This window comes from Chelonia mydas, chromosome 22 (genome assembly GCF_015237465.2).
Source record: "Chelonia mydas isolate rCheMyd1 chromosome 22, rCheMyd1.pri.v2, whole genome shotgun sequence".
Taxonomy (NCBI): Eukaryota; Metazoa; Chordata; order Testudines; family Cheloniidae; genus Chelonia; species Chelonia mydas.
Window position 1 is genome coordinate 2,944,245 of NC_051262.2, and position 10,081 is coordinate 2,954,325.

Consider the following 10,081-nt stretch of genomic DNA (forward strand, 5'->3'; position numbering starts at 1 on the left):
CAGGGCAGTGAAACTCAGCCTACGACTCGCGAGCTGCAAGTAGCTCTTTCTAACGCATAACATTAAAACACTGTGATTTAATTATTAACCAATCAGGATGCTTTTACTAGGTTATTAACCAATTAAGTTATCAACTTGCACTAAGTTATTAACTTATTTGCTGTCAAAATAAGATATATAACTATTTCCCCTGTATTTCATACTGTTTAAATAGGAATAACACTACAGTAAATGATACAATAAACTCACACTACTGTGGCTCTTTTTGATAATGTTGATTGCTAATTTGGCTCCTGAACCACTGAGGTCTGAGTATCACTGCCCTAGAGGCCCAGATCAGGCACCCAGAAAGTGAGGAACACACAGAGTATGTGTAAACCACAGGCAACCTTAATTCTGGCATTTCCTAACTTTTCAGTGCTTGACTTTGCTGCCTTAATATCCTTTTTAATGTAGGTTTTTGTGTAATTTCCTGGGTTTTTAAAAAAGGAAACAAAAACAAATTCCGTCATGTGGAATCTTGGGTCCATTCTAGGCTCCGTTGTGTGCTCCAGTGGGCACAGTCTTTTCTGCCTATTCCTCCAAGCTTGACCCCGTCTGCCCCATCCTTTCAAGTCTTTCCCTTCCAAGTCCTGTTTCTTCTCCTAGTCTCATTCTTTAGGCTTCTCATCTCAGTACCGGTCCCTTGCATAGAAGTCCTAGTCTCACCCATCCCAATTCCCAGTCCTCTTGCACAGCCTGTCCCACTTCCTCCCAGATCTTCATGTGATCTTTCTCCCCCACCCTGCCTTCCAGTAGTGCTCCCCCATTCCCTTCCTTTGCTTGATCCCAGTCCTTATCACACTCCCCGAACTCCTTGTCCAATCTGTCTCCCCCAGCCCCAAACTCCCTGCCCAAGTCTCTTTGCCCAGCCAGTCTCAGTTCTGCTTTTGCACGCTGGTCTTCTCTTCAGATTTGTGTCCTCCCCATTCGTTCCCATTCTTTTTGCCCCCCAGATCTGGCTCTTGTCCCCTCTGTGTTGGAATCCAGCAGCTTCCTCCTCTGTGCTGCCTGGGCCCAGCTGGGGGGGTCATTGAGATTTTAGAAGGGTGTCATCCTATTAGGTGCCCAGCTCAGAGCTGCAATTGAAGGGAAAGTCCTGCTGAGCCTCAGCTGGAGCATGCCCAGCGTGGACAGATTCTTTGGTGAATTTTGTTATTAAAATTGCACATGCTCAGTAGACTTCGGGTGGGGACTCTTCCTAAGGGTCCCCGATCTGGTTTAACATGTTCCTCCCCACTGTTCAAAGATAGAGCTAAATAGGCTTAATTAGGAGCCTTTCATTTATGGGAGGAGGGATAGCTCAGTGGTTTGAGCATTGGCGTGCTAAACCCAGTGTTGTAAGTTCAATCCTTGAGGGGGCCATTTAGGGATCTGGGGCAAAAATTGGGGATTGGTCCTGCTTTGAGCAGGGGTTTGGACTAGATGACCTCCTGAGGTCCCTTCCAACCCTGATAGTCTATGATTCTATGACTTCTGCAAAGTGATTTTTCAGAGATGTAAAACTTAGCCAGATTTGGGTGGATTTTCATGGAGAGGGCAAAAGGCACATTCCCTAACACAAAGGCCATCCCCTTTCAGATTTCAAGTCCCTGGGCCAAAGCATAGGGGTGTTAAAGCTGTTCAAAGATAAGGGCACCAGAATTTTTTAACATGAGCAACAAGTATTTTCCCTAACTTTTTACTGGAAACAGCTGAACTTTTTTGGCTGACATTTAAAAAACAATAACAGTAAAAAGTCAGCCTGAGGCAGACATCAGCCATGGAAAACTTCATCCCAAGTGGCTAGGCTACCGAAGTTACAAGCAACCGAAACAGGGTCTTTTAATGGGAAGTGTTGTGCAACCTTAATAGGTGTTACTGCTAGCCCCTATTATAATTCTGTTAATACATACTGTTCAGAATGTATGAGGAGAGTGTGAGCAATACCATAGTAAATGAGAACACTTATTGTTTAGAACAAAAACGGGGACTAAACATACCGCACTTCCCCTCAGGACAGAGGTGCCCCTCTAGGGGACACTTTCCCAGATTAGATTTATGCATCTCAATCACTTGTGCAGACTCTGGCTCCCTCACCTGAAGTAGAAAGCAAGCCAAGTGCTGAGGTAGGGCAGGAAGTGTAATGAATTAGAAGGGACCTCAGAGGGTCGTCCTGTGTTGCTGAGGATGGAAATGGGGGGGAAACATACAACTGTGTATAGCCTTCTCCAGATGAAAGAAAGGCTCTTCACTGAAGATGTTTTGGGGGAAATTATAGTAGGGAAGGGGGGAGCTAGAGTGGCTCTAGAAATGCCAAGCCAAAGTAAGGATGACTCAGGAAGCGACGGGAGTAAAGTTGGATTGGGGAGAAAGAGCAGAACCCACATGGAATGTTATCAGCATGAGCTATTGCTTCAGTAAACACTAATAGTCAGGTACAGCTGGGAGAGGCAGCAGGTGCAGGATGAACTGGAGGTGCAAAGCGGATGGGAGTGTTACTAGTAAGAGACTTCACTGAAGAGATGGAGGGGTCAGGGCTCCACCATCCTATGCCATCTGCTATTCAGTGTGCTGCTTTGTAACACTCCAGCTAAAGTTCTGTGTTCAGTTTTTTGGACTCCTCAACCAGAAGGGTTTGATAAACTGCAGAAAATTCAGGGATGGGCAACAAGCTGCAGCATTAGAGGGTTCCTGTGAATGCCTAAGGGAGCCAGGTGTGTTCAGTTTGGAAGAGGAGTAAAGATAATGGAGTTCTTATTCTAAAGGGATGGGGGGATGTTATTTCAGGGGCTCAAATGAGGCAAGAATCTGAACAAAAGTCTCAGGAAATCCAATTTTCATATGAAGAATATATCCAAAGAATCAGCTGGGTAGGGGAATCCTCTATTTGGGCAATTTGAGGTGCTGCCACTGTGTTCACAAAGAAAATTGGACTGAATGCTTGAGATGCTTATGCAGAACCAGCCCAAGAATGGGTCATCCAGCATCTCCACCACAATCTACAAGGGCCATTTCCAGCTTTGAGAGACCAAGCTTATCCATGTTAAAGGGAAGAGACTGTTTGCTGTAAGGGGGGAAGCTGTCTTCTGCCTGTGTACTGCCCACTAGGAATGTTCTCTCACTGTGCTGCTTTGCTCACCTGCTTGCTTAGCACAGCTTCTCAATGTGAATGATTAGAAGCTGTTACTGTGGTTAGAACTCATGACATGGCAAAGGACAATTTCATCAAATGCTCATTTAACCTATTTGACATTTTCATACTGGTTTTGGATTGTTTCAGTCCCTGGACTTTCGGACCCTGGACTTTAGAAAAGCAGACTTTGACTCCCTCAGGGAACTGATGGACAGGATCCCCTGGGAGAATAACATGAGGGGGAAAAGAGTCCAGGAGAGCTGGCTGTATTTTAAAGAATCCTTATTGAGGTTACAGGGACAAACCATCCTGATGTGTAGAAAGAATAGTAAATATGGCAGGCGACCGGCTTGGCTTAACAGTGAAATCCTTGCTGATCTTAACCACAAAAAAGAAGCTTACAAGAAGTGGAAGATTGGACAAATGACCAGGGAGGAGTATAAAAATATTGCTCGGGGATGCAGGAGTGTAATCAGGAAGGCCAAATCCCATCTGGAGTTGCAGCTAGCAAGAGATGTTAAGAGTAACAAGAAGGGTTTCTTCAGGTATGTTAGCAACAAGAAGAAAGTCAAGGAAAGTGTGGGCCCCTTACTGAATGAGGGAGGCAACCAAGTGACAGAGGATGTGGAAAAAGCTAATGTACTCAATGCTTTTTTTGCCTCTGTCTTCACGAACAAGGTCAGCTCCCAGACTACTGCACTGGGCAGCACAGCATGGTGAGGAGGTGACCAGCCCTCTGTGGAGCAAGAAGTGGTTCGGGACTATTTAGAAAAGCTGGACGAGCACAAGTCCATGGGGCCAGATGCGCTGTATCCGAGAGTGCTAAAGGAGTTGCGGATGTGATTGCAGAGCTATTGGCCATTATCTTTGAAAACTCATGGCGATCCGGGGAAGTCCCGGATGACTGGAAGAAGGCTAATATAGTGCCCATCTTTTAAAAAGGGAAGGAGGATCCTGGGAACTACAGGCCATCAGCCTCACCTCAGTCCCTGGAAAAATCATGGAGCAGGTCCTTAAGGAATCAATTCTGAAGCACTTAGAGGAGAGGAAAGTGATCAGGAACAGTCAGCATGGATTCACCAAGAGCAAGTCATGCCTGACTAATCTAATCGCCTTCTGTGATGAGATAACTGGCTCTGTGGATGAGGGGAAAGCGGTGGACATGTTGTTCCTTGACTTGAGCAAAGCTTTTGACACAGTCTCCCACAGTACTTTTGCCAGCAAGTTAAAGAAGTATGGGCTGGATAAATGGACTATAAGGTGGATAGAAAGTTGGCTAGATTGTCGGGCTCAACGAGTAGTGATCAATGGCTCCATGTCTAGTTGGCAGCCGGTATCAAGTGGAGTGCCCCAAGGGTCGGTCCTGGGGCCGGTTTTGTTCAATATCTTCATAAATGATCTGGAGGATGGTGTGGATTGCACCCTCAGCAAGTTTGCAAATGACACTAAACTGGGAGGAGAGGTAGATACGCTGGAGGGTAGGGATAGGATACAGAGGGCCCTAGACAAATTAGAGGATTAGGCCAAAAGAAATCTGATGAGGTTCAACAAGGACAAGTGCAGAGTCCTGCACTTAGGACGGAAGAATCCCATGCACCGCTACAGACTAGGGACCGAATGGCTCGGCAGCAGTTCTGCAGAAAAGGACCTAGGGGTGACAGTGGACGAGAAGCTGGATACGAGTCAACCGTGTGCCCTTGTTGTCAAGAAGGCCAATGGCATTTTGGGATATATATATGTAGGGGCATTGCCAGCAGATCGAGGGACGTGATCATTCCCCTCTATTCGACATTGGTGAGGCCTCATCTGGAGTACTGTGTCCAGTTTTGGGCCCTACGCTACGAGAAGGATGTGGAAAAATTGGAAAGAGTCCAGCGGAGGGCAACAAAAATGATTAGGGGACTGGAACACATGACTTACGAGGAGAGGCTGAGGGAACTGGGATTGTTTAGTCTACGGAAGAGAAGAATGAGGGGGGATCTGATAGCTGCTTTCAACTACCTGAAAGGGGGTTCCAAAGAGGATGGATCTAGACTGTTCTCAATGGTAGCTGATGGACAGAACAAGGAATAATGGTCTCAAGTTACAGTGGGGAAGATTTAGGTTGGATATTAGGAAAAACTTTTTCACTAGGAGGGTGGTGAAACACTGGAATGGGTTACCTAGGGAGGTGGTGGAATCTCCTTCCTTAGATATTTTTAAGGTCCGGCTTGACAAAGCCCTGGCTGGGATGATTTAATTGGGGATTGGTCCTGCTTTGAGCAGGGGGTTGGACTAGATGATCTCCTGAGGTCCCTTCCAACCCTGATATTCTATGATTCTAATGTATATTTTTGTGAGACAGGAAGCAAGAAAATGGTCCAAATTATCCCTGCCTTTTAAAAAGGGATTGAGTTTTCAGGAAGTGCTTGTATATCCAAGTCTAGTCATGTGTGAAGTTAGCAAATGAGCCTTGCTGTTGATTTCTGTGGCATTAAGAGCTGAGTGGAATTAATGTAGGATAATCTGACTTTTCTTCTTTTTAGCCGCTTTAATGCTGTAAACCTGGGCATAACTATGAGACTGAGAAAACAGTCAATTATTTAACAAGAATAATGCTTAGTATGTGGAGCTCATTATTTTCTAGGTGTTTCCAAACATTCCCTAATCTCCACAACAGCCTATCAGAGTGGGCAGGGTTGCTGAGTTAAGGTAACCTGGGATGTGATTGGATCTTTCAATCTAACCCCATCTGCTGTTTTTAATTTATGAGAAGCTCCCAATGTGCATCATGCTTGTATAGTAGCCTAATGTTGGCAGCTGCCTTAATCCCGTTTACATTGTGCTTCTCAAAGTTTATTTGACTATTGCTTGAAGCACTTTGACTGGAAATACTATACTGAACACTAATCGGATATTTCCGTCCAAAAATAGGGGCACATGTGTGCAACAAAATATACTGTAACGTTCTGCAGAATGGCTTCTAACCAGAATTGGTCCGTACCCCTTTTGAGAATACAAACATCATTTCTCATTCCAATTATTATAGCAGTATCTCAGTTCGGTAGATGGTGGTGACTGACATCCCTAAAGACTGAGCTCTTCTGTCTGCAAGACAATTGTAGCATGGACAGCAACAGCACAGCTCCCTCATGCACTTCTGCCGCTGTGCCATGTCCCAGCCTAGAGGAATGATCTCCACAGGCATTTCTACCTAGACTGCCAGGAGTTCCAGTGGTTATGTTGGTGTTTGCATTAATGTTATTGACTTGGTTACTTACATACACATGCATAAATCTAATACAGAAGAATGTATAGTGGGTGCAGACCCTGATGTGATTAGAAATATGCCTGAGTTATCAGTGCCTCGGTGAAATATATTGAGGGTCTCCATTTAAATACGTGAGTTGAGTTAAAATAAGCAGAGCAAAAACTAAACACATTAAGGTGTGTGACTTTTTTTTTAGCAGTCATAGGAACCAGGAAGCACCTAAAGTGACCAAGTTGCCTCACAGCAGACTCCAGATTCACAGCTATGAACCACTGAGTCTGCTACAGCTGGCATAGCCATGCCACTTACCTGGAATCTGGGCCATTCATTATTCAGTCATTTCATAGAGTCTGTTCAATGGCAGTTGCTGTAACTAAGCAGAAGTATTGTTTCAGGGGCACTATTAAGTGGATTCTACAGAAATTATTACAAATAGTGAAAGTCAACATGTAAATTGTAATATTAACTAATTTAGAACATTTGACAGACACTACCAACTATGTTGTGCCATATTTGTCTCACTTTTTTGTGAAATATCCTTCAGGTTCTAAAGATCTTTCTAAATCTACCACTCTCTGTAAAACAGCTTAAAAATCTAACCAACTCCTGTGTCCCCACTGTGAGTGGCCCTACTAAATGTGTGCTCTGCTGCTGAAGCAGAGGGTGTGCTAGTTGAGTGCTGTTTGCAGACCAGAATGTAACTCTTTACTTGGTCTCATTTTTTTCCTTAGAGACCAAGATTAAGCAGTTGGACCCAGATGACATGGATGAGATTGAGAAGATTGAATATTAAATAAACCAGAGGTATTCGGAATCAAAGGGAGATTTTTCTTTAGCCTTAAACTTCAATATTTTTTCTGTTTAAAACATTGAAATAGTTTAAGTGAAACGTATTGCCATGTTTGGAAATGGTGATAGTCTGCCAGAAGATATTGTGTGTTTATCATAAAGAATTTAGGAAAAGAAAAAGAAACTTATTCTCATGGCTTCAGAATGTTTCCTATCTTTCCCTTCTCATGGACTCCTGTGTGTCTCATTACCAAGATATTGGCAGGCTTATTAAAAAGCACAGGAGGATATTCTCTCATCTGACCAAGTTTTCCTTTCCCACATCATTCCCAGGGTACATCTCCATCAAAAGTAGTGACTTAGTGAAGCAAGTTGTTCAGATGAATTAAACTGCCAACATAAAACTGACATCCATATGATGATTGACACAAATCATGAATATTCCTAGCCACTGGATGGCAAGGGTTGCTTTCACACTCATGGATGAGGCAACACTGGCTTTCCTGCCGAGGAATAATAAAGAAACAACACTTCCCATTTTAGTCACCAGGCTCTCCTACGTTATATCAAGAATTAAAATAATACGTGTGCTTGTTAACTTTCTTTCCACTAGATGGCAGCATTACTCCATAAACACACCCTGCCCCGTAGCCCTGAGCATCCCAGGCTTCGCGTTTAACTTGGGAAACGATGTTTCCTTTAGTTCAGAAATACTCTTCTGAGCCTGAAGTTAAAATCTTTTTAGCTGATCCAAAATTACCTCAGGACAGAGAGAAGTTAAACTTACCTGAGCCACAGAAATCTCTCGACTCTGACCTACCTCTTAAAGACTCTGGACAGATCAAATCATCTTTAGAACTTTTTGAATGTTTCACTTAAACAGTATCTTTCAAAGATATTTGAACAATACAGTAGGTTTTTAGAACTATTCTCTCTATTAACTGTGTTACTGAAATATTTATCCACTGCTTTACCTGTTCTGCTCCTTGTCGGTGTACCTAACAGTGGAAAGTAGTTGTATTAAATGGCTCATTTGTTCCTCAAAGTCAACTTCTTACTTTGTATTTATTTATTCTCAAATCAGTAATATGGGAGAGAACTCCGTGCAAGGGATGATCCCAGTGGTTGGGAAGTAGCTTGGGACTCAAGATGTGAGTTCAATTCCCTGCTCCACCACAGACATCTGTGAAACCTTGGGCAAACCACATAGCCTCTCTGTGCCTCCGATTCTCAGTTTTAAAGTGACAGTAATTGCGGTGGTGTGATGTGCTCAATACTACAGTAATGGGCTCTATAGAAGTACCTGACAGAGAGAATGGAGTTGAGGAACTAGTTACTCTAGAGCCAGACATCATGCAAGCAGTTGCTCTATTCAGTGCACCTGAATCTTGACCTGCAGCACCTCTTTGTGTGTTTCTAATATGCCCATCCCCATGATATGTGGCTTAAATTGTCTACAAAGATGCAAGCTCTGCTCTTCTGTGGTTTGTCTGCTGTTGAGCCTGTTAGTGGGAGAGCTGTGGCAGTTATTTCCGGGAGAGGTCACCTGTCCGTTCTTCTCTGCTGCATCATAGAGAGAGGTGATTGTGAAAAAGTGCAATGCCTAAAAGGATGTCAGGTTTATCTGAATAAGGAGTTCCACAGTCGCAGACCCTCTGCTGAAAATGGCCTGTCCCTGATCCCAGAACTTCTGTGTTTGTCATCCATAGCAACTCTGTACAGCATAACTGGTGTGGGAAAGACTGCTTGTAAACTATCCGAATCTTACACTGAATTTGCAATCAAATAGGGAGCTGTATAGTGAGCACAGAGCTCTGGTCCCTCACTCTCTTCATTCTGTCTGCAGCACACAGCACTAATTAGCTTCTAAAAGACCTTTACTTTCATCCTCAGGCAAATTGTGTTGCTATCATCCTTCATGGAGATGAGAAACGTGCAGCTTGCAGCGGGTAGGTCCCTGTTCAACAGGAAATAGTGCAGACGCTAGGCTAATAGACAAGAGAAGGAGGCGTTCCTTGCCATTGTAACAGTGTGTGTAGTATTTCTGATGTGTGTACATAGGATATAGCACCGGTAGGGTCCTCCTGGGTTACTGAGCCCAGTCCTCTACTATCTCAGGAAACCCTGTCATATAATCCCCTTCATAAATTCATCAAACACCATCTTAAAACTAGATAGGTTTTTTGCCCCCACTGCTCTTACTGGGAGGCTGTTCCAGAACCTCACTCCAAAACCCTTCTGATTTCTAGCCTAAATTAAATCATGGCGAGTTCATGCCCGTTTGGTTTTGTGCCAACATTTTCCTTGAGCTTCAATAGCTCTTCTCCCCCTTCCTGTATTTTACCAAGAGCAACCAGATCCCCCCATACCCATTCTTTTGTTAGGCTAAAAGACCCCAAGACTGTGTACTATGATATGAGGGCAGACACCTGTCAGTAGAAGAGTGAGGTTAGTGTCCTAGCCAGCCACTTTTCATCTCTGGCATTGGGACCTGATGTAGCATCTGCTGAAGGAACGTACAACTAAGTGTCGTCGGTGCATTGCTGACATTAGAATATTTGCTAAACTAAAGGAGCTTGGTTTGAACTTTGTGGCCCTTCACACGAGAGCTATAGGGAGAGGAGCACAACTGTCCACTGAATTATTGGGACATGTCTGAGATGAAGTAGCAAAGCCAGCTGTGTGCTGCTTTCGTCACTCCTAAGTCTGTGTAGGAAGGCAGCATTTTGTGATTAGTGTTGAAAGCAGCTGTGAGATTTAAGCATGGATATTTCTCTCTCCAAGGCCATCCACTACTACTGTCAAAGCTTTCTTTGTGCTGTATCGTAGCCGAGATCTTGCTTGTGAGGTCTAGGATGTTGGCTGAGGCCTGGCATTGCTGTAGTGAA

The 10,081-nt window shown here is 44.0% G+C and overlaps 1 protein-coding gene across 3 annotated transcripts in view; it reads left to right on the top strand.

The window, feature by feature from the left end:
- DDX25 (DEAD-box helicase 25) overlaps nucleotides 1-8,238 on the top strand; it is a 49,702-nt gene extending 41,464 nt beyond the window's left edge. For all 3 annotated transcript variants that reach the window (XM_037882353.2, XM_043533880.1, XM_043533881.1), the window contains one exon: nucleotides 7,136-8,238. In XM_037882353.2, the coding sequence (XP_037738281.2) occupies nucleotides 7,136-7,197 (62 nt within the window). In that variant the 3' untranslated portion in view covers nucleotides 7,198-8,238. The remainder of the gene's footprint in view (nucleotides 1-7,135) is intronic.
- The last annotated feature ends 1,843 nt before the right edge of the window (nucleotides 8,239-10,081 follow it).